Source organism: Triturus cristatus, chromosome 6, assembly GCF_964204655.1.
Source record: "Triturus cristatus chromosome 6, aTriCri1.1, whole genome shotgun sequence".
In the NCBI taxonomy this organism is placed as follows: Eukaryota; Metazoa; Chordata; class Amphibia; order Caudata; family Salamandridae; genus Triturus; species Triturus cristatus.
The window spans coordinates 638,698,964-638,724,708 of NC_140589.1; the positions used below are offsets into that span (position 1 = coordinate 638,698,964).

Below are 25,745 nucleotides of genomic sequence, written 5' to 3' on the forward strand. Positions count from 1 at the left end.
ATTATACCCTTCTATCTCCCGTACTGTTTTGAGGGTACTTAAAAAAGCAGTACTCCCAACATAAGGGTGTAATCCATATTGAAACAGACGCTATTTTAATTTTTCTAACAGAAAATCAGAACTGGGTATTCTGGGATTGCAAAGATAATGCAATACATGTACATGGAAAAAATGCAAGCAGTACAATTCAAAATTATAATTTTAGCATCACATTCAAAAACAAATAAAACATCTCTTGCTAAAATGACTAACAAATAACAAATACTAGTAGGTGTCAGACACTATCAAACAAACGTGATCCATTTCATTTCGTTCGGGACTACAGCAATGCACAACTTCCTCACTTTATTTTCAGCGGCAAGCTAGGGGCTCCATATTCTCCAGACCAGCGGCTAGCCAATTTATGATCAATTCGCTTTGGCCACAAGGCATTAACCTTCCTTTTAGTCTATGAATAAAGTGGGTAGAAGGGTTAGTAAAAGTGGAGAAGCCAGGACGGGGTGGAAAAAAACCTCCTGTGCTTTCAGGAACTACATTCCCTTCTCTCACAGAAATACTGGCATTCCAACATGTTCCGCTCAAAATAAACTCAGTGACAGAGCTTCCAGAGAAAAGAACAGTCATGCAAATGCAGGAGGTCTCGCCTTTGAAAAGCGGGAAACTCATCGCCGCGGGGAGGAAGGCGAACTTGGACTCCAAGCCCCAGCAGTCATTGGGGCTACAACACCTGTGCTGATCCACTAACCAGCGCCGCAGCACCTACATCAATTGCTCGCGCTTCCCGCTTCGCGGGAAACGCATCGCCGCGGGGAGGAAGGCGAACTTGGACTCCAAGCCCCAGCAGTCATTGGGGCTTCAACACCTGTGCTGACTCACTAATCAGCGCTGCAACCCCTATTTAACTGATTGCCATCCCCTCCTCGCGGACGCGCCAGTCGAAGCCCGGGCAAAGGGTGGGCCGTCTGGAGCCGTCAGGGGCTGTCTGAGGCAGGGCTGGGCCATTTCTCCTTCAAGTGTGTTTTGGGACTATCACCTCCAGCTTCACATGATCGCAGAGAGAGGTACTTTATTGTTGAACGTGAGGGCCATCATACCCCTAGAGTTCAGCTTTTGTTAAGTTTTGTGGCAGACGTTGTTCTTAGTAATAAGTGTTGCACTAACCTTTCTGTGACATTTTGTTCATAATGGGAAAAAGAAAATTGCTAGATGCAACTGGAGCATTATCGGCGGGGCGGAAAAAAGGAAAAAGGCAAGGAAGACCACCAAGAAACAACGTTCTACTGGCACAATGGATCGTATTGAGTCACTGGTTGATGATTGCGAAGTGATTCTTGAATCTGCCCAAAATTCTTCTTTTTTGAACACTGCAGATACAGACGTGTTTGAGTAAAAGTCCACTCCGTTCTGTGACAATCCCACAAATGTTCTGTAAACTGCCATATCGCCACCTAGCATCTAGTAACGATAATTTATGTGAAAATGTGATCTCCCCTGTGGTAGCTTCTCCCGACCCTAATACTACCTAATATACCTCTTGAACCATTAGTCGTAGTTTGTGCAAACCGCTACGCGGTTTTGGCTGATACCCTTGATGCATCAGATGAGCCTGAACAAGCTAGAGAACCAGAATTAGTAGCCTCGGCTCTCAGGGGTGTGGTGGGGAAGCCCTCTGATGTAGGTGGAGGGGAAACACCTGATGTCATGGAAACTATTGCTTCCCTTAGGCAAGAAGTAGGTGAGATGAAGTCACTGATTCAAGAATTGCTGACCATTGTTAAAAAAATCAAACCCGAATTCTTTTCATCCTAGTTTAGGTGGCCTTTCTCCCTTGTTACCATCTTCACAATCCCATCTCCTACTCTCAAATTATACTGGCAATCAGCTCCCCCCTGTCACTCCATCTATTCACGTTACGAAAGATACAAAGCAGACAGCCAGTACTAGGACTTACCTTTCTAAACCAACTGTGAAGCCTTGTTTGATTTCTAGCTCATCAAACCCTTCTAGACTGGCCAAACTACCAAGAAGCATTCCTGAGCCTTGTTCTTTCTTTCCTTCTTGCAGGGTCCAGACCCCCAATGTTCCCAAGCAGCCCACTGTTTTCATGGTTCGTGTCCCTGCTTTTGTGGGAAGAGAGGATGAAGGTTGTCTCATAAACAAGGTTAAACATTGGATTCGCCATGTTAGGGGCTGCCGGTCCCTAATAAGGAATGATATAGTCAGGGTCCAAAGGTGTAGATCTGAAGATAATCTTACTGATACCATCGAACTCACCTTGGCCAGCCACCCATTGGCCGAGGGTCTCTTGGCACTGGAATTTAGAACCTCTTCTCCAGGTTCTTCTCCCATCCAGTTTAGGCGCTTTCCTTTCGTCGAACCATTAATATCGAGGGGTTTTGAATTAGATTCGCTGAAAGTGGGTCAATCCACTTTTGACAACAATGATTGACTAACCTCTGTATCTTTAGCTACGAACTCTAATATTGTTATTCCATTAGTTCAACCCCAAGACAATATTGTCCTACCCCGCAATATCTGTGAGAGTATTGTTGATAGATCGAGTGATTTTTTACCATGTGAAATGTTTGTCCATGTTGATGATACCTTATCGCTCTCCACTTTAAATCTCAAAATATTCTCATGGAACATTGCAGGTTTATGTAACAAATTGTTGTTGCCAGACTAGAATAATTACATTGAAGAACACGACATATGTATTTTTCAGGAGACCTGGAGTCTAGTGCCAATACACAAAACTGGCTTTACTTTACTTTTTTTACCAGCAATTTCCAATGGTCGTGGGCGAACTTCGGGGGGTCTCATGGTCTGGGTTAGCATTAACCTTAATTGTAGGGTAAAACATCATGAGTGTATATCCCCGGATTTGATGCGGTTAACATTGACAGGGGTTAGAGGTGGACCTGTCATCGAGCTTTTTAATGTCTATGTTAGAGGTACGAAGGGTGGTCTAAAGTCGCCACTTGTTACAGCTTTGGGTGACGAACTTACCTCCTGTCTGCCTGACTCTCTAATCATGGTGGCAGGGGATATGAACTGCACCTTCGAACCTTTGGCCTCAGAAGATTTGCTCGAGACAGAGGTTGAGGATGCCAGGTGGGGCATACCATCCTTGACTTTACCGCCAATCAAGAAGTGGACGCAGTTGGCCATCCAAATGAATGCCCTATCACTTGAATTTGGCCTAAGACCCGCCAATGGCAGAACGCCTTCGGATATCCTTGGTGCCAATACTTTTAATAGAGCAACATGCCGCTCTCGAATTGATTATATTTTAATTGATCATAGGCTATGGAGACATTTAGTAGATCTGGTTATAGTTCCTACTATTGAAAGTGATCATAATTCCTTATGTTTGTCTATGAAGAATCCTTGGTCTCCTGACTCCTTTCATTCTGGTACTGGTCGAATCATGTCTTCAAAGGAGGTAGTTCCATCTAACTGCGGGAGGTACCTGAAATGGCCGAAAATCGTCTGCGACGTCCAAAAACTGAACGCTATAAAAGAGGTCTTGTTGGCTAAAACCACGGAACTACAGATAGCATGTAGTGTCGTGGATGGGCCCCCTAACACCGGGAGTATCTACCTAGATACAGTAGAGTTGATAGGCTCTTTTTTCTAGGTACCACCCTCTTTAAGTAACTCAAACAAGCCCCCCAAAGTTTCAGGTTCTAGGTATAACTCGGAGTGCAGACAAAAAAAAGTGTCTCTTGATAGCTGCTGTTAAAAAACGCGATTGCCATCTGGTGCAAAGCGCTAGAAAGGATTATAAAAAGGCAGTACTAGGAGCTAAGCGTGCCTGGGAAGATTCTTTTTGGTTAGATCTAAAGGCTGCCAGTCTGGCCAAAGATGGAAACTGTTCAGGAAGTCCGAAGGCCAGGACTCCGATACAATTCCCAATCATATTACGAACCAGGAGTGGTTCGGTCACTTTAAAAAACTCTACTCTGGGGATGTTGCTCATAGCCTAGGTGACTTTCCTGGTTCTTCTTTGTCATCTTTCGTTTTAGAGACATATGATCCATTTGTGGAACCTGAAGTTTTGGCTGCTATTAATAAAATAGTCCCAGCCAAGGCTTCCGGACCAGACGGCCTCCCTGGTGATTTGTTCCGAGCCGATCCCCAAAACTGGGCAAGGTATTTCACCACCCTGCTTAATGCTCTCCTTAAAGGATCCCCCGTCCCATAATCATGGAAAGGGGCGGAGGTGATCCCAATATTTAAAAAGGGACTTCGGGAAGACCCTGCCAACTACCGACCCATCAGCCTCATTGATGCTGGTCAGAAAGTAGTGGGCAGGGTCTTGCTAGAGAGAATCTTGACATGGGCCAATGATAACAACATCCTGACAGATTAGCAGGCGGGTTTTAGAGCAAACACGGGTACCATTGACCAGGTCTTAAGGCTCCTTCTTTTGTATTGGAAGGTGGTCTCGATTGGCAAGGGCAGTCTTTATTTGGCATTCATAGATTTAAAGACTGCCTTTGATCTAGTCCCTCGTGACCGCTTGTGGTTGGTCTTGAAGGAAATGGGTGTTTCGTTGCCTATCCTTGACCTTTTGATTCGTCTTCATGAGGGCAACTATGCTCAGGTGAGGTGGGGCTCTCAGCAACAGAAAACGGATAAAATCCCTGTTAATAGGGGAGTCCGCCAGGGCTGTGTTATGGCTCCCACCCTTTTCTCTTTATATGTGAATGGGGTGGTAAGTTTCCTGCAGGAAACTCCAGCTGATGCCCCGACCCTGGCGGGTGATAAAGTTCCTGCCCTACTTTTTGCCGATGACACCCTGCTAATTTCTAAAACCCCAGCAGAGTTGCAAAAACTTTTGGATAGGTTCCATCTTTTCTGCAGATTGAGAGGCTTGACAATAAACACCTTGAAGACCAAACTTCTCTTGTTTAATCCCTGCAGATCCCTTAAAATAACTCCTACTTTGGATGGAGTCCCCTTGGAGCTTGTTAATACTTTTGATTATCTTGGAATCAGAATTTCATACAGACTAAGTTGGAGACCCCATATTGATAAAATGCTCTTGAATCACAAGCGGGTTACGGGAGCAATTGGGAAGGAACATCGCTCTTCACAGAGCAGGCCCATTGCTCCCGCCCTTGTGATTTATGCTGCTAAAGCTGTCAGCTCGGCACTTTACGGTGCCGAACTCTGGGGTTTTGATAATGTCGATGAAATTTCAAGATCTGAAATCAAATTCCTTAGGGACTTGGTCTCGCTCCCAAATGACACTCCTCTTAAGCCCCTGATGAGCGATATGGGCAGGCGCTCATTTAGGGATCTTGCTAGATTACGCCCCTTGCTTTTTTGGACCCGCCTATGGCGCACCCCGGAGCTATCCAAATACGTTGATGGCCTTAGAGAAGTGAGGAGCGCGACGGGTTCACATAGGATTGGTTGGTTGAGCAATGTCAAAAAGTATTTTCTTTCAATGGGCTTAAGAGAAGTTTGGGAGTCTGGAAAACACTTGAGCGGGGCTGATCTCACGAAGGCCTATTGGACCTGGATAGATAACCAGGAGAATAGCACTCCCAACCTAGGTAGATTGACTGGGGATTTCTATCTACACAAACAGGTGGTAAGGTTGGAGTGCTATCTTGATTTTATACAGAAACCTAGAGATAGGATTCTTTATACCCAGTTTAGGTTTGGCACACTCCCTACTCATGAGTGTACTAGTAAATGGAAACCCCCCCCATCAAACTATTGCAAATTGTCCATGTTGCAATGGGGAGGTTGAAACTGTAGCGCACCTTTTGTTCGAGTGCCCAGCTTATAAAAATCCTCAAGCAAGATGGCTGAGTCCCTTCTGCAGGCAGCTGGGCACTGCGAACTATCGTGTAGCACTTCGAATTTTACAGTCAGACACTAGTGCACTGCTAGTATGTGGTGTGGCCAAATTTCTTGGCTGGTCATGGGTTATTAGATTTAGGTCTCTGCGTTCTTTGATATGATATATCTCTTAACTTATCTTCTTGGGGGAAATAACTGCATTGTTACTTAGTGCAATTTAATGTTTTTTATATAGATTGTGACTGTCCATTTTTAAATCTACTTATTCTGGGTTGTCCTTTAGATTCTCATGTGTTTCTGCGGGGGGGGGGGGGAGAAACGTTTGGTGTAGCAATGTATCTTTTATTCTACGATTGCTCCCTTTGTAACGATATTCTTTTTACCCCAACCAGATTTTATTTGTCTTAATTTTATTTATTTTATTCCCCATGACAAATTTGTATTATTTATGTTTGTTTGTATGCTTTTATGATATAATGTTTTATCAAAATAAAGCTTTGATTGATTGATTGAAAAGCATTTGCCGATGCTGAACAGAATCGGCAATAGAGGAAAAAAATACATAGTGTGCAGCAGTACTTTAGAGAAAGGAGTACACAGGTAGAAAATTGCAGCTGCCAGGCTTTCTTAAAAAAAATAAAAAATTGGGAAAAAATGGGAGATGGAGGACCAGGGTAGCAACAGAGTGGTGAGGAAGCAACAGAGGAGTTGGGAAGGTGCAGAGAAAACAGCAAACCAAGACACAGAGGGGTCTGGGAGGCAACAGAGGAGCTGGGAGAGCATCACGGATAGCAGGGGAGTGAGGGTCGGAGGGTGGGGGAGTGGCAAAGGTAGAAGTGAGCAAGAAAAAACGCGCACTCATGGAGTGCTCAAAGAAATCTAAAAATGTAGTTCCCTGAATGCAAGTAGTCAACAGATATGACTCATTCATTCAATAGTGTGGTAAAAATGCTACACTCGATGGGAGGGACAAACACAACAAGAGGAAGGAAAGCCATTGAACAAGAACCAAATATATATGATTGATAAGAAAGCCAACTAATGAAAAGCAATGGGCTGACCCAAAGTCCGCTGTAAGTGATGGTATTGTACACAATATGTCTTGGACAACAAACAACTAAAAGCTGCCAGGAGGCAAGACTTGAACAGGGGAAAAGTTACTAAAGAGGCTTGAAGGTATCCAATATTGCGTACTTATTTTACGAGCGCTTATCGCACATTTTTACATACGTATACTGATAACCATGTGTTATATATATACAGCTGGCAAGTGGACATAATACCATAAATGACGTTGCATCATTTCTGATTGATACAATAGTTTAACAAAAATATAATCATACATATTTACCTGTTGCAAGTCAACAACGTTTACTCGACCTTTAAAGAAAAAGAAACTTTTTTTAGTAATTAGAAATTGACACTTCACAACAAAAGTATAACCTTTCTAAAATGTAACCGCTTATGTTTAAGCCTAGATATGTCTTTAAATACCACTTGAGCTCTTTCAGTGTCGGGAGATCTGGACGGTATAGTTTTGCTGGTTAGCTCTGGCTGCACTTGAAAGAGCAGACTAGGACCTGGATTACAAAAATTAAACATGAGGCAGTGAAACCAACTGACAAGTGCTAGAACATCGTTTGCATCAACCAAATGGAGCAAAAGCTGAACTTTCTACACAAGTCGTGCTGAGGTTGTTGTTAAGGTCTGGCGTCAGTCAAGACCTCTGGATTTTACTGAAATTATATGTACAATTTAGTTAGATAAAGAGGCTGTCAGACTGATCCCTTCATCAATTGGTCTGTTGATGTCATTCACATTTTTTGATTCCGCCCACTACAGCATACTGCATGGGGCAGTGTGTCAGCCCACTTCAGCCACTGGCTAACTGTACGGTGAGTGACCGCATTCATGTTAGCATCTATTTTAATTGAGGACTATAGTTGTACTTATAAACCAGTTTGGTTTTGGAGCTCCGGTATATATTGCTTCTATTTCTTTCTAGTTTGCTTTATCTGCTCGTGTGATTTTTTATATAGGCATTTAGCTATTGTGTTATTAATTGAAGCTGTAACATTTATTCACATTTCGTGTCCTATATAGCTATGCAACTCCATCTATATATCTAATTTTATCCATGTATATATGCAACCCTCTCAAGCTATGCAACCATCTCAATCTATCTTTGCAACCCTCTCTACCTTTGTAATCATATATAACTAACCCTATCTATCTCTCTCTCTCTCTCTCAATCCCCGCTCTCCATATCTCTCTCCGTCTCTCTACCTATCCAGGTTTGCAACAACATCTAACCATCTATCTAGCTATCTATCTACATTCCGACCCTTTCCACCTATCAGTAATAAAAACAAAAAAAATACATTAAAATAACCTGAAGTACAAAGAACTTTTTGTTCTACATGGGGAGGTAGGCAGTAGTGTAGGTTACTAGACTGCAGGAGATATTGGTCGGAGACCTATTCATGTGAATTTGCCACTTCTCCCATTGAGCAATTTGCTCCCATTGGGCTGTATAGCTTGAGGTATTGCAGTCTAAAAGAAAATAAATTTAGTCACTGGTAAAAGGAAATCTAGGGAGGTGAGGAGGTCTGGGTGTTACGCTGTAGCAGGACATCCAAACGTTAATTAACTGAGCAATGATGGTATTTTTGTTAATAGCGTTTTAATCCCTCTCATAGGAAATGTATGACCAGTCGGACCTAACCTCTGGAGATAAGTTTTGGCAAATTTTAGATGCTGCTGCAGAAATTAATTTAGGGAATGTTGACTATCGGAGTTAACTACATGCATCTTCGTAACATTTCTCCTTTGCTACTGATAATAAGTAGGCTATTCTCTATTAGATTTAAACCTATGTTAACTGATCCAACACCTTATTAAAAGTGAAACAGCCCTCATCAGTGTAAATAAATGAACACTGTAAAACCTGTTTAACCACAAACTAAAACGACAATCAAAGAATGGAAAGTGAGAGAAAATAAGTTACTTTCTTTCTTTCTGAAGGGGCCAATATAATGTAACATTGCTATACAAGGTAGCATCAAGAAAGACTGGTCAAAGATTATTCTGCTTGAGTTTTGTTGTTTAGGGATGTCACTGAAATCTTGTTTTCTCTTCTCTTTAAAGGTTTAGAAGCATGTTTTAGGTCTGATCTGATGATTGTATACACTGTAGAGAATCTGGGAATATTAAAATCACAATCTTTTGACAGTATCATTATTTCACTGACTGTTGAAACTGCTGGCTCATAATAATCATTGTCAATATGTAATATCAATTTACACTTTGATATAGCCGTCCTTTTTTCAAACAAGTGAGTATTGATCGTGCAGGTCGCCAGCCAAACACCAAGGCTTTAAACATTTGATGCAGGTAGTGACAGGTACGTGTGTAAAGAGCGCGGTCACCATGCACATAGGATAATGGGGAAAACATGATACAAAACCTTCCACATACCAACAGAATTCATAGCTGCAAGGTGTCCCATTCATACGTGTGATACTTTCAGCTAATCCTGGTTGTTTACCCAACTGCATTTTACTGCTGGGTTTTTTGAGCCTATGCTTACAGTGCTAACAGAAAAATGTCAAGTCCCAGAATACAATATCACGTTTGCTTTGTTAAAAGGTCAGGGCTGACTTAAAGTGAGAAAGTTGCCATGGGGCACTTAACAGCAATGAATGTCCACACTACAGCAGCACCACCATGACAAAGAGTGTAGAAAAGTTGTGCATTAGATGCTGGGCTACCAATAACTCTGGTGTAATTCAAAATGTTAAAGGTTTCACAAGGTATTAAGCTGTTGACAGGGTTGACCACCCCCTACAATGTCATAATATTCAGTAAGGAGTAGGTGAATTAACTGTGTCCAGGAATTTGTTCATTAAAACATTTCAATACAGCATTCTCTTTTTTAATCCATTAATAGCTCTGTAATCCAGACAATGTCCTGACAGAATGAGTGTCAGAGGTAATGAGATGTGATAGGGGGTAATGAGAAGTGTAAGTAAGAGTGCAATACACAGACTTTCTATGCTTAAAAAAAATCTATCATAGGTCCAGTGGCCACACTGCCAATGGGAAGTCAAAACATACCCTTTAAATTAAATATGTGCTTTATAACAATCACTGCAAAGAACAGCATGCTTTGCAAACACTGGAAAGCCAGCTTTTGTCTAATTTGGGGATTAGACAGCTGATAGACACTGATAAGCTCCGATTTCAAAATGTTCGGAAAACTCCAGAGAAACGCCATTAAAATCCACAAAACAAACGTACAAATAGGACAGCGTACTTCTAAAGATAGAGAAGAAGAAAGGTACTTCGCATCTGGGAGGCAGCATTTCACCACAGAGTAAACTGCAGTCTCCACACTGAACCGCGTTTTAATTAGTGATGTTATCACAAACATACAAGTGGGCACACCCAACCTTATTTACATACTCAGTTTAGAAACACTAGGCATCAGTGAAACGTGGCTCAATGAACACTCTTAAACAGTCACTGACTCTCTTGTCCCCTATGGCTATGCCGTCACTTACACCGACAGAAAAGGGAAACAGAAACAAAGGGCAGATCGCCAGTATTCACAAAGACTGCCTGAGCTGTGAACCAATCCCCAACCCACCGCATCATGCCTGAAATTCAAATGCCTCTAAATTTCATGTACTCGCTCCCAGTCCCGGTTCCATCTGCCACCAGCAATTCCGATCACTGCATGCTGCAATTGGAGCACTTTTCACAGTCTAATGTCAAACAAGAATTCCATAGATCTTGGAGTGATCAATATCGATTGGGGCATTTGTAAATGTAAACAGTCAAATTAAACAGAAAATGCATTACAATTATACATCTTTGTCCAAATCTTTACCTTTCTGACAGAGGACTACACTTGATCTCATCTTTACAGGCAAGGATTAACATCTCCATCAATGCACGAAATGTCAGACTATTTTCAAATACATTTCGAAACGTCATTCACTTTCTCTCGCACACACATCAACAACATCTGAAAGCCTGAGCTAGTCACCTGAGGAAACTAACATCTAAAACTTTGAAAGCGACAACTCCTGCACATCTATACTAACCAAACACCAAGGCATAAACCAAAGCACTGCAGAATATACACACATCACATTAGTCGTAGACACTAAGGCCACACATCAGTTAAAACATCAACACAAGAAACTGAGCCTGCCAGGTTTAACAGAATCTCTATAAAATAACAAGAGAACTATGAAACTCAGACACTGCACAGAGAAAATGGAAGTCACCAATCCTACACACCAAGCTAAACAGCTTGGAAGAGAGTACAAACAAACAATGAACATCTCCAAAATGAACTTTATCAAGGAACAAATAAACACTAATACGACCCCAATCAAAATAGTGTTTAAATACATACATGCAAATGCAAGACATGGATCAAATTCCTGACTAGTACCTCACTTGCAAGCATGCCATTAATTTCTTTCCGCATACAGTTAAGTTCATAGGAGAAAATGTTAACCCTAGTACACCCTTTGACTGACTGCCTTTGCCAAAAAGAATACATGGGACTCCATCATGCCCATCACAAGAGAAAATGTTGGGAAAGTCACAAAACACCTAACACCCACCTATCACCTCCATGATCTATAAGCCAATATGAAAAAAGCAGCTACATGAGCACACTTTTCACAACCTGATTGTTGCCTTGTTTACGTATAGAATATTTCCAATGAACTAAAACTGGCTGAATTTCATCAAATTCCAAACAAGCCCAACATATAGCAGAAGATACTGTTTCAATTGAGAACAGCCACCTACCTAAAATGGATCCGGAATAAAAGTGAAGTGTGTGTTGTCAATCAGTTAAACACCTTCACTAAAAAGGCAGCAGATATTCGCAACCTGCTATTCATGCTTTTGAATCAGATACAGTACCAAAACACCTACTTCCTAAATGCATGCTGACATTCACCATATGTTTAGAAGAGGGAGATTCATGCCTTCTCAACAGCCTTCGCTTTTGGAGGAATTTGACATGATTGTGAAAGAAGGACTTATTGCTACCTTGGAACATGCAACGGACTTCCAAGAACAAGTTCTAAGCAATTTGTTCTCACTTATTTCTGATTGGTATCGGTCAATAAAATTAGGAACACTTACATCTGAGAAAACTCCAATGGGGGGGGTGTCACAAGATGTACAACATGGAAGTCATATATAGTTGGCTATTCGACTGTAACTTACTGGCACGGACCCGCCTAAAAGAGGGTCATCTATACTTGCCAATTAGTCTATAAATGACTTTCATTCACCCTTCGATCCAGTTGTGTTTGTAAGTTGTACTAATAACAGGTTTGTAGCCCTCTCCTAAGTGAAATAAAATAGTCTTCAACCTGCTAAAAAATATTGAATGTGTTCTTCAATAGCAATCACAACAAGACAATTTCACTTTCCGACGATCCATTTGTGTAAAAATAGAGAGGACGAATTACTCCCTGTATAGTGGTGTAACAGGTGTTCTCAAAGCAAAGTAATCCAAATCAATAATTGTTTATCAGTCACCTCCATGCCTCTTTTGTGGGCCACCCTTACCGGAATTTAGTCTCTGCAGGCATACAACAGCAATTCTAGTCAGCTTGGAGTCTTCTTATACTCAAAGCTATCTTTTTGGTCCACACACCAGTTGACATATACAAACGCTGATCTGGAGGATTTGTCTCCACTCAACAATAGGTGGACGACAACTTTATTTGAAGACCTCTTCTATAAATGATGTACTTCAAATATAACCATGAGAAACGTGGTGGTAAGGAACAGTAAAAATGATAAAGGGACCCCAATATCTTGGTAGTGGGGGGGGGAGGGTAGGGGGCACATTATTTTAAAAAAAAAACAGGTTAAAAGTTTGGTGGATGGTATCATCATCATTGTCCATCAAACTTTTAATAATTAATAGGAACAGCCAAGCCAGTGGTTGGTTCATGTCAATGTTTACAGTTATCCATAGGGCTGGAGGACAACTCTAAATCATCCCAGTAGTCACCATATTCACAAAAACATTTATTCTTACTGATTATACCCATGCTCAAAAATAACTTTGATCCATCTCTCAAAGAACTAAAAGACGATCACTATTACTTCCTTATTGCTCAACTGAAAAATAATAGGTCTTTTTTTTTTTCTTTTAATCGTCCACATAACTTTATTCTGACATGATCAACACAAATCACTGCTTCTAACCCTTTCGCCGTTAGGCCTTTCCCCTGCCCTGTGCGAAGCCTTTTTTTGGCTATTTGGGGTAGTTCGCGCTTTGGCCCCTGTAACATTTTGTCCACATAAGGTATCCACGCCAAATTTGAGTACTTTTCTTCAAACATCATGGGGATTTTAAAGGTTTGTGGATTCCCCAGGAGAGGACCCAGAAATTAGACAAAATACAGCATTTCTTTTTTTTTTTTTAAATGGGGAAAAAGTGCTGCAGTATAAAGCGTCCGTCTTTTTTCCCTGCAAATGGTATCAACAAAGGGTTCGTGGTGCTGAAATCACAGTCTTCCAAGTTTCAGGGACAGGCAGGCTTTTGTCAGAAAACCAACATTTTCTACACAGTTTTGGCATTTTACTGGGACATAGCCTATTTTTGCTACTTTTTGTGCTTTCAACCTCCTTCCAGTTAGTGGTAGAAATGGGTTTGAAAGCAATAATGGATCCCGGGAAAGCTATACATTACTGAGAAGTAGACAAAATTCTGAATTCAGCAAGGGGCCATTTGTGTAGATCCTTCAAGTTTTATTTTATAGAAAATAACAGTTGAAAATAAGAAATATTGAAAAGGAGTTGAAAAAAACCAGCCATTTGTGCCAATGTTTTCACCTGTAACTTGTTCTAAGTATGACAGATTTTTTAAAACAATATACTGTTACATCCGCTGGACCCTTCGGGCTGTGGGGATATATAGGACTTGTAGGTTCACCAGGAACCCCTGGAACCCAGAGCCAATAACTGAGCTGCATCTTGCAATGATTTTTCATTGTTTACTCGGTATAAAGCAATTCATTTGGTAAAATATAAAGAGTAAAATATAGGCATCAAGGACACCTATGTATTTCTGAAATGGGAACAAAATATAGAGTTTAGAAGCAGAAGTTAATTGCACATCTCCAAAATTGTGGGTACCCATACTAGCATATGAATTGTAGGACATTTTTCAAAGTGACTTATTTTTTTACACATTGTCTTACATTTGGTAGGCAGAAACGCATAGAAAGTCAGTAGGTAATAACAGTTGTTCTACAATTCTGTGTTCACTTAAATCTCCCAATAAAAATGGTACCCCACTAGTGTGGGTAGGGCTAGTGCCTGCGACAGGAAACGGCCCGAAACTCAACATGGACATATCACATTTTTCTAATGAAAACTGACCCTTTTTCGCAATGTGCCTAGCTGTGGAGTTTGGACCATAACTCATCCGGCACCAGGGGAAACCTAGCAAACCAGTAGTTTATGAAAACTAGAGACCCAGGGGAATCCAGGAAGGCGGGGTGACTTGTTTGGCTCACCAGGTTCTGTTACCCAAAATCCCTTGCAAACCTCAAACTTTGTCAAAAAACACATTTTCATCACATTTCTGTGATGGAAAGTTCTGGAATCTGTGTGGATCCACAAACTTCCACCCATCCCGCATTCCTCAAAGTCTCCCGATAAAAATGGCACCTCACTTGTGTGGGTGGGCCAAGTACCCGCGGCAGGCAAGGGCCCAAAACGTATTCAAAATTACCTATCACAAAACGACCTGGTTTTGCAAGGGGTGCGCCTGCGTTTTTGGTCCCGGGCTCGGCGAGCATCTAGGGAAACCTACCAAACCCAGACATTTCTGAAAACTAGACACCCGGGAGAGTTCAGGGATGTGTGGATCTACCAAGGTTTTCCTACCCAGAATCCCCTGCAAACCTCAAATTTGGCTGAACAAAATAAATCACATTTTCCTCACATTTCTGTCTGGGATCGCCGTGCCGGCACGAATGTCCTACCACACAGCGTTCCCCGCCGTTCTCACGATAACAATGATACCTCACTTGTGTCCAATGCAGAATTGCCTAAAAATGCAGTTTAAAAAAAATATAGCGTTCAGAATGCGCTGTGCTATACCCTCAATCCCTATGTTTTTGCCGCTTCTCAGTCGCAGGCCCTTGGCCCACCCACACAAGTGAGGTATCATCTTACTCGGGAGACTGAGGGAAACGCTGAGAAGTAGGACATTGGTTTTGGCAATATGATCCCAGCCAGAAATGTGAGGGAATTTTTTTTTTTTTAGCTAAATTTGAGGTTGGCAGGGGTTTCTGGGTAGGAAAATGTTGGGGGATCCACTAAAGCCATACCTCCCTGGACTCCCCAGGGTGTCTAGTTTTCAGAAATGTCTGGGTGTGGTAGGTTTCCCTAGATGGCCGCTGAGCCCGGGGGGAAAAACCACAGGTGACCCCCCTTTGCAAAACCAGATCGTTATGTTATAGGTCATTTCGAAGTCTCCGCAGAACGTTTTGGGGTGTTTTCTGTCGCGGGCACTAGGCCTACCCACACAAATGAGGTACCATATATATCGGGAGACCTGCGGGAACGCTGGGTGGTAGGAAATTTGTGTCGGTCCGGTAATCCTACAACTTTCCCCACAAAGAAAAGTGAGGAAAACGTGATTTTTTTTTAGCTAAATTTGAGGTTTGGAGGGGAATCTAGGTAGGAAAATGTAGGGAGATCTGTGTAAGCCGCACCGCCCTGGACTCCCCTAGGTGTCTAGTTTTCAGAAATGTCTGGGTTTGGTAGGTCTCCCTAGATGGCCGCTGAGCCAGAGACCAAAAACGCAGGTGACCCCCTTGAAAAACCAGATCGTTTTGTGATAGACATGTGGACACATGCTTTTGGTCCCGGGCTTGCAGACATCTAGGGGAACCTAAAAAACCCAGACCTTTCTGAAAACGAGACACCCATTGGAGTCCAGGGAGGCTTCGCTTGCATTGATCCCTCAACATTTTCCTTCCCTGAATCCACTGCAAACCTCAAATTTAGCTAAAAAGTCTCATTTGTGCAGGAAAGTTGTGGGATCACTGCAGGGCACAAATTTCCTACCACTCAGCATTCCCCCCCAGTCTCCCGATAAAAATTATAGCTTACCTGTTATGGATGGGCCAGGTGCCAATGATATGGAAGGGCCAAAAAGTGTACACATTGAGGGGGAGCCTAAGGCAGGTCCAAAAGGGCAGTTTGTTTAAACGTTTTCAGGCTGACGCTACTTTGGGCACCCACACAACTGAGATATCATTGTTCTCGGGAGACCAAAGGGAACGCTGAGTGGTAGGAAATTTGCGCCTGCGCAGTGATCCTACAATGTACCCACACAGAAATGTGAGGAAAATGTGACTTTGTAAGTAAATTGGAGGTTTGCGGGGGATTCTGGGTAAACAAATGCTGGGGGATCCATGCAAGCCACACCGCCAGCCAAGAGTCAGTACAAGCACACCACCATCAACGCACACCACCAGTCAAGCTCCATCCACGCACACCGCCACCCAAGCGCCATCAAAGCACGCCGCCAGCTAAGCCCCATCCATGCACACAGTCGGCCACAGTCAGCCAAGCACTATTCACGCACACCGCCAGCAAAGCACCATCCCCGCACACCGCCAGCCAAGCACCATTCACACACACCGTCGTTTTCTGCACCCCCTTCGGAGGGAAGATCAGGGGCTAATGCCCCCATCTGCCTCCCGGGGAAGCAGAAAGACTGCGACAATTTCTTTTGGGGGGGTGAGGGCATTGACATGCCCATTGTGGGCAGCCCCCACCCCTATATACATTGCTAAAAAAAAATCCCTGGTGCCTTGTGCGCTTTCTGCCCACCCGGGGAGGCAGATCGGGGCTATTGCACCCATCGGCCTCCAAGGGGGCAGAAAGACTGTGGAATTTGGGGGGGCGGGGGGGCATTGTCATGCCCATTATGGGCATCCCCACATCTATATACATAAAAATAAAGAATCCCTGGTGCCTAGTGGGCTTTCTGCTCCCCAGGGCTATTGCCCCCATCTGCCTCCCGGGGAGGGGGGGGCAGAAAGACTGTGAAATTAGGGGGGCATTGGCATGCCCATTTTGGGCATCTCCCACTCCTATGGGCATAAAAAAAATCCCTGATGCCTAGTGTGTTGCCCCCATCTGCCTCCCATGGGGGTCAGAATGACAATGTGCTCAAAATAATGGGGGGAACGAAAGCCCTTGTCCAAGGGGCCGCTCCCCCCTGTAATGTAAAATCCGATTTTCATTTTTTGATTAAGCTATGCTTCATCCATTCTTCACCCCTGCCCTACTTTCAGTCTGGTTCTCTTCTTGACACCACATCTGTATAAACATTAGGTAAAGAATTGCAGGTTGGGACATTGTAGGCTGTGTAAACATGCAGAGTCAGCTTGCTCAAAGGTTTTCAGGCAATAGTTAATCCTTAAGTAAAGTCTACTCAGAATTGCACATTTTGTTGTTCAGTCTTAAAACGTAGAAATTGCACAAGACACCGAGGCTGTCAGATTCTTGCCTTAGCTCATTTGTGTGTTCTTTCCAAAGTTCTATTTACCTCTGGGCGTTCCTAGTTTATGATCTCCTCTATAAAAACCCATGTAGCCATTGTTCAAGTGTGCTCCTTTCCTTGAGTAACTCCATGGTGCTCTTGGATGGAGACCCATTCTGAATACTTAATAAATTACCTATGGTGTGTACTTCGCTCCACTGTTGATTCCTCCTTACTTGATAAGGACCTGTTCCACAAATTGGTGCCCAACGTTAGGCCGCATCAAAGGCTTGCGGTCGGACCAGGGGGAGATCAGGTCGGTAAGACGAACTTCGCTGAGGAGCGCACCACCTGATGAGATTAGTGTTGCTCGTGGGCCAAGGTGATTTTTCAGCTCTCCGACTCTGATCTTCCTGGCGGCTGCTGTCCTTGACTGGGACCTTCGGACGGTCATTTTTGGATCAGGGAGGATCGACAGGTGGGAGGCGAAGTCTACGCATGAGGTAAATCTGTATTGAACCGGTTCATTTGTTCATTTGATTAGGATTTGTTTGGTATTTGCTTGACTTGATATTCATCTTGACTTGATATTCATCTTGACTTGGTATTTGTTTGGTAATCCGTTCGGAATTGGTACTTAATTCGTAATCTGTTTGGAATTTTGAAACCTAGGATCTGTTTGGTATTTTGAAACTAGACCGTTTTGGAACTTGCTATTTGTTTTAGCTAACATTTTTTCTTACAGGTAATGTGAGAATATTTTTTATTTCTGTTTACAAGTTTTTTTTATCTTATAACATGCCTGTGAATAGCACTCTTTTGAAGTTGTTGTTGTTGCTGCATTTTGGAAGCAAGTTAGCCAGCGCCACCAGAAGGTATGCCAAATTTTGAGATGTACATCAAATATGGTATTTGTTTCATCATGTATAATGCATTGTGGAACAAATATGCAAAAGGGGATCCCCAGTTAGAATAGCCATTAGAGGGAACCATGGACCCTCACAAACTCGAGAATTTAGAGAAACAATTGTTTTTAAAGAAAGTTAGGCCAGCTATGTTTGACAGTTTGTGGAGGAAAGAAGTGAAGGAGCGGCAGCTCAAGGCAGAGAAGGTACAAAGGAAACAGGAAAGGAAAACAGTATCAGAAGTATAAGGAATTGAAGGATAAGGAAGTTCAGGAGAAAAAGGAATGTTTAGATAGAGAGCATTGTTTATTATTATCTGAGGAATATATAGTTAGACCAACTGTAGCAGTTCAGGTCCACCAAGAAGATGTGGATTTAGATATTGATGGGTTTTGGATAGAACGACTCCCACCCCCATATGTACCTTTAACACCTCTTCCCCCCTGGACCCCTAAATATCGCCCCCCTTGTACCCACGGGTCCCCCTCCTTTGTCCGCGGTTGTCGAGCTCCTTATTTTCCAACCAGTACCGGTACATTCCTTACCCCCTCCAACCCAGGCTACTGCACACCAATCCCAAGCCTCTGCGCCTACACCTCAGGCCACTGCATTTGAAATTACTAATGATTCTGTGCTTCCTGCATCTGTCCAGACCCCTCTAGTTCTTCGCTCTACTGTACCTCAGTTTCGTTAGGACGCGATAAGATTGATGATATTAAATTGGTTGAGTAATCTAGAAATGGAGGTAGGAGAAATGATATATCAAATACAGGATTTCTCTGAGGGTGAGCTTCTTTGTCTTATAAGTAAGCTTTCTCATCAACTTACGATTCAATGGGAGAGGACTACAGGGGGCGAAATGGCCCAGATGATGTTAGAGCTATTAATCGACAATGTCAGATAGGGGCCTTCTCTGTAAATAGAGTTAATGTTGCCAAAGCAACTATTGGATTCCGGAATGAACTCTCTTCCTCTCCCCGAATAAGAGGGAAGCTGCGCCACAGTTCATTCCTGAAAGAGGGAATGCAGATAATGATGACCCTAATGGTCCCAATGCTAGAGCCCATTTTTTATACAATTGGATATATACACCCTGGAAAAGGATGCATGTACTTACTTTAAAAGCCTTCTTACCATCCTAGGGGATTTTATGATGATGTACAGGCAGCCATTGATTCTTGTATCAAGACCTTAGCAGATATGGATATGTTTTTTTTGGTATGATCCTGCCACCAGATATGTAGCGACGTACCCGGAAACAGGACCATGCTGTTGTTTTGGGAGGAGATTGGGCAGCCATAATAACAGCTGATAGGGATAGGAAACCTGGTCAGAAACCTAGTGAGCTCATTCTGGATCTGCCTGGTAACATACTTACTTATATAAAAACGATGGTTCCGGCTAGGAAAATAGATTGGGCACTCCTTACTGCTTGTAAACAAAAACAGGGAGAGGCCGTCCCTGATTTCTTTACTCGCTTTGAGAAAGTTTCCTCTAATGTATGTAATAGCCCTAATATTCCTGTCCTTAAAAGGGGGGGGATGGAATACAGGGTATAAGTTTATCAATTTGTGATTAATTTGAGAGAAAAGTAACAAGATAGTAGTCCTTCAATATCTTGTTGTTTCAAAGGTAAAGTTAATACACCTGTGGGATTTTCTGGCATCCCCGTTCAAAGCCCTATTTCACAACAACTGAATGTTAGTACAAGGGTCTCCAATATTTTCTGTAACCAAAGTTACAAGTAATGTAAAATGTGCACCCCATCCCAAGAGTATCAGCAGTGATCACATTGGTGCATTAGGCAGGGTTTTCAGCAGTAATGGGGGAAAAAAAGCAAGGCTTTGACAATTTAAACTGAAGAACTACATGTGTAGTACATGCAAACAATAGCTGCAATACTCCCCTGTACCAAGGTATAATTATGAGTAATAAAATATCTCCAACTGAAATAATAGTTTTAAACACATTTTCAAAACGTCACCTATTTTCTCTGTAGGCATCAGTTTAAGAGCTGTGAAAATACAAAAGAAACGTCTTGAATGCCCGAGTTTTCTTTTTTTAAATACAGGTTGGACCGTACACTGGTGAGCTGCAGGTAGTTTACAAGCTACTCATTGGAGACATAGCAATACAGCAGAAGGTTTGAAACAAGTTACAGTGAAGTATCTCTTTTCCAATTACAGTATTGTCAACAGAAGGTTACCTATTTAGGTCTCCTCCTGTCGAAGGGGGTAAGATGCTACACCAACATAGGATATAATTGGTGCAGAATTTGCAGAAACCACGGACTCAATCTAATATCTGTGCGTTTATTACCAAATTTTTCACTAATTACAAAACTCCTGCTTGCTTTAACAGTAAAGCACGTAAGCATGCTGCTTCCTTGGACTAATCAGTGTGAAGCTGTCTTTTTGTAATTGAAAAAAATGCTTTATGTAATGCTCCTGCTTCAGGTAAAACCTGATTATTACAAATTTGTGCATGTAAAATATGGTTGCAGCTTGGCACGGTCCCATGTAGGAAGGAATAGGTCATGCGCACATTTCTCCTCCACACTGGACCCCACTGCGATAAAACAATCTGAAATGTATAATTAAGGTCACAATTTGACAGTTATTGTACCACATTTAGTGGCTATCTAAAAAAAAATAATTCAGACCCAGCACCTGACCAGTGCGATATTAACAGGGTATTAGTTGATGCTTTTTGCTCCAAAACATCACTCTGAAATGTTGTAACATTTTTAACCCAGCCACTGTACTACCCCTTTCTGAGTCCCAAAAAGAGGAGAAGAATGATTGCATATTTATTACTGAGAAGGAGACTAAGGGTCGGGTAGACCTGACAGATACCCCCTATATCTGACCCACTAGGGGAACTGTCCGTGGATGGTGTATGTTACAAACTACCTGATGGCTCTAGTACAGCGGCCTATATAGTTACTCCCTTGAAATCTGTGGTTGAGTTATGAAAAATACAACAAATGTCAGAGCAATCTGTGGAGCTAACAGCTTTGACTAGAGCTTGTGAATTAAGTAAATAAATATCAATATATACCTTTGGAGTTGCCCGCTCATTCGGATGAATTTGAAAAGAAAAGAAGAAGAAAAAAAAAAATAATGATTTTTATTTTGCATAGTGATAAGATACACTATGGGGAATGAATAGTAAAGATACTGGATACCTTGATGTTAACAAAAAAAAAAAGTTGCTATTGTTAAATATTTTGTCCACAAGAAAATTATAGATGAAATACAGGGAAATAATTTTTCCAATGAACCAGTTAAACAAAGAGCCTATTTAGAGTATAGTTTAATGTATATTGTAGGGACAGTTAGATGGACACCAGAAGTAATGATGTTTAATCAGACTCAATTTCATTAGGGAAGTATAGGAAGAAGCTACGGAGGAAGAAAAGGAACAATGGAAAAGACATGGGTGTCAGGATGCGACAGGATGTTGGATAGATCGGTCAGGAAAGCAAAGATGAATGCTTTCAAATTGTTATGTGAATGTTATTGTTACCAAGGCCCACAGTTCAGCCCATATCCGTGCTTAAGGAATAGTGGCCACGTCAGATCATGTACGGTTCAATAATCTCAGTCCCAGGGTGGCAGAGTTATATGTCAAGAGGTGCATGATGTGCCATACTTATAGCACAGGAAAAGGTACCCCGTTTCAACAGGATATTTTGCACCCCCGGCCAACCCTTTGAAGGTTTGCAACCAGTTGAGATGGTATGGGGAGGCCAGCAAATGTATAGGGTGTACCAAGATCAAGGACAATCTGAAATTGAATTTACCATTCTTGTTGATTACTGTGTTGACTAAAGATCTGCATTTGATCCATTCACAGGTGAAGGCCAGTCTCTCTCCCAGTCTTAAAGGTCCAGGTCACAAGCTGAGGCCTAGAGACGGTGTCTTTACCCAACAGTTTCAGAGGCCAGTGCATGCTTTCTTCGCCACCCAGACTGATGTTAAGGGCACAGACACCAGATCCATGCCAGTGATGTGGAGAAAGCAAGCGCCACTTCCTTTGCAATATGATCAGTGGATATCAAGAGGAATACCTGATTTATCATGCCTGACCAAGATGAACAGATTCTGTTTGAGCATCCAGACATTGTTCAGCCTTGATACTAAGTGTGGCCAAGGCCTGAAAAGAACTATAGACTTTGATTGAAGAAACTATCTCTGGAGAGGTGGTAACCCATGCCGGTGGTCAAGACCGCCAGCGTCCGGACCAGTACATAAGCTTGCAAGTGAGGCTTTGAAGCAAAATACACTTGGGACTTAATGCTCTTTGATAGTGTTGTGAGGGAATTTAAGGAGAAGTGAGATTACATTGCTCTGTTTTTGGCTGATCGTTATGCTACTCTTTGTTGCCTTGGCAATCAAACAACAAATATTACAGTAAGAGGATGGAAGGTTAAGAAACATACAGATTGGATATAAAAGATCAGTACAGGGAATAGTGTTAGGTGTTCTTCTGAAATGGGTATTTGTATATAGATTAGGTTAAAATGGGTAGAGTTGTTGATCTGTCATTAAGGCCCGTTGAGAAGGTGTTTTTGACCTATTAGGAGGAATAGAAGTACTTGCCCCGAATGCCCCCACTAAAAGCTGACCATTTGGGATTAGAAAGAGAAAAATAGGGATATTTGTATGTTTTCTATTGTTAGTATTGGGATTTTTGGGTCTATTTTGGAGACTTGAAACATATTACCCTGTTCATAGTCTACTGCCCCCTACTTCTACCGCATCTGAACATTATCACTGCACCTTGTCCTCTCTTAAGGATTCACACTGTCAAATACATTAAACACCCTCAATGTTAATTGAGCCACACAAAAGCTTCACCAAAATAACTGCAGAAATACACCAGGAAAAAGGATCGTGGATTTGGTCAGAACGGATTTGAGGTATTGTTTCTGCTTGGGGCTGGAAATTATTAATGGGAATAGTGATTATAGGAGCCATCTTTCTCACCTGCTGTTGTTGCATTCTGCGTCTCCCTGTGATAAGTACAGCTTATATACCTACCTGTAACAGTATCAAGCCTTCCCCAATTAATGTTCATGAATTAAGTAGAGAAATGATGATGCATACTGAAATTTATGAATTGATGAATATTAAATGTACAAGATTAATATATGTACTTTTAAAATGGGTTCAGCATAGCTGAAACGTAAGGGCTGTGAAAATGTAAAATCTGATTCTTTCATTTTTTGATTAAGCTATGCTTCATCCATTCTTCACCCCTGCCCTACTTTCAGTCTAGTTCTCTTCTTGACACCGCATCTGTATAAACATTAGGTAAAGAGTTGCAGGTTGGGGCATTGTAGGCTGTGTAAACATGCAGAGTCAGCTTGCTCAAAGGTTTTCAGGCAATAGTCAATCCTTAAGTAAAGTCTACTCAGAATAGCACATTTTGTTGTTCAGTCTTAAAACGTAGAAATTGCACAAGACACCGAGGCTGTCAGATTCTTGCCTTAGCTCATTTGTGTGTTCTTTCCAAAGTTCTATTTACCTCTGGGCGTTCCTTGTTTGTGGTCTTACCTATAAAAACCCATGTAGCCATTGTTCAAGTGTGCTTCTTTCCTTGAGTAACTCCATGGTGCTCGTTGGATGGAGACCCATTCTGAATGCTTAATAAATTACCTATGGTTTGTACTTCGCTCCACTGTTGATTCCTCCTTACTTGATAAGGACCCATGACAAGAGTGGTGACCCTACACCAAGCAGATTAAAATTAATCTGTTCACAGGGGAACCATTGGAAAGGGGAGATTCTTCCCTTTCCAATGATACCTCTCCTGTGTGCCTCGGTGCTCAGGGGGCTGAGATAGCCCCCTGAGCACTGAGGCAGTGATACAAACTGAGTTTCAGTTTCTCCGAAATGACATCAGTGTGACGTGCGCGCCGATCGTCATTTCGGAGAAATTTTAAGAACAGCCTCGGGAGCTGGGGAAGCTCTTCCCCAGCTCCTAAGGGTGTTTTGAAAGAAAGGAAATCCCTCTGGTGCGGGCACCAGAGGGATTTCCTGTTCCATGTGCCCGGACGGTCAGGAGCGTCTAACGCATATGAGCACTGGTGCCGTGAACGCCTCCCGGCCGTCCAACGCACCAAAAATAAAGAAAAACATCAAAACATAAATTTAGTTTAAAAGCATAAAATAGTATAAAAACTTCACTATGCATATATACAACTATGGCACATCAATTCATGGGGGTTTCAATTAATTATTGGATTTTTTTCATTACAAGACATGCCATACACTCAATGCACACTGTAAAAGGAGTGTACACTGTATAACCAAAAGAAAACACTGTAACAAACGCTTCTAGCTCATCTATGCCAGAGTATACGTATATTCCTATCCCTCAACACTTCTCCCTTGCGTCAATGGTCCCATAATCTGCTATGGTATACAGCATCTATCCTGACTAAACAATAAGCACTTATAACTGGGGATCTAAGAGATGCAGAGGGGAGGTCCCATCACCTCTTTACATGTCCCTGTTGTTCGCTACAGTCCCACCAGGATTTTCCCCTGCAATCTGCCTGCCTAACTTTTAATCTGTGTGTGACTGGTCACATTTTAGCAAATATTCTGCTTAATGCCAAACGTATTTCCTTACATCATAGTAGATGTAGGATGGGAGGGTAGTGTTCTTCTCAGAACCCCTTACTTTCCCCTCATCACTCTCCTGACCTTGGATCCCACAGGATAGAGCCTATGTCTACCCCACTAAAACGGCTGTTCCAAATATCTTATCTCTATAAATAAAAGTATCACCTCTCTATCTGTTGGTGGGATTGCCCCTCAAAAAAGGTCCTCCCACTTCTGTTGTTCATTTTATATCATTTGTTTGAACACTGCCATCTTGTGCATGTCATCCAATTAATTCTGAAGAGTTGGGACTGTGACCATTTTCCAAAATTGTAGAATGCCCATCTTTGCCACTTCTAAAGCTGTGGACAACCCATTTAGCATTAAAAATGGCATCCTGGCAGTAAGGATGGTTGCCGCGTCAGCTTTTCTTCTGACTTGCTTAATTATGCTTACTACCCCTCCTAGGGTCTAGGCCATCAACCAGGACTCTACAGCCATATATGTCATGGGTTTTTCTTTCAATCTGACTCTAGATGTAACCCATCTCTGCAGTCAGCCTCAAGGCCACATCGCGAGGTGTTTGTTGCCATTCCTCTTTTCCTTTGAGGGTTCCAGGTGGGGGCCTGCTGGTTGTGTTTGATGCAGGCTCGCAGAGGGTTTGACCTACCCAGCCCCAGGGTGTTTTCATGATTTCTCCATGACCAGGGAGTTGGAAAGTCTGCTGCAATGGGTTGGTTGTTGCATATGGTGTCGGGCCAGCAGATGTGGGGGATTTTTTGTTGATGAAGGTCTGGACTTTGTTGGTGGTGGTCACTGCTGTCCTCCAAGTTTCTGCTCCTTAGAAGGACT

The 25,745-nt window shown here is 42.3% G+C and overlaps 1 protein-coding gene across 1 annotated transcript in view; it reads right to left on the reverse strand.

The window, feature by feature from the left end:
• The window catches only part of UFL1 (UFM1 specific ligase 1), a 332,333-nt gene that overhangs the window by 271,237 nt on the left and 35,351 nt on the right, over positions 1–25,745 (reverse strand). The window contains exon 3 of the mRNA XM_085611135.1: positions 7,172–7,200. Coding sequence (XP_085467261.1) covers positions 7,172–7,200 — 29 coding nt within the window. The remainder of the gene's footprint in view (positions 1–7,171; positions 7,201–25,745) is intronic.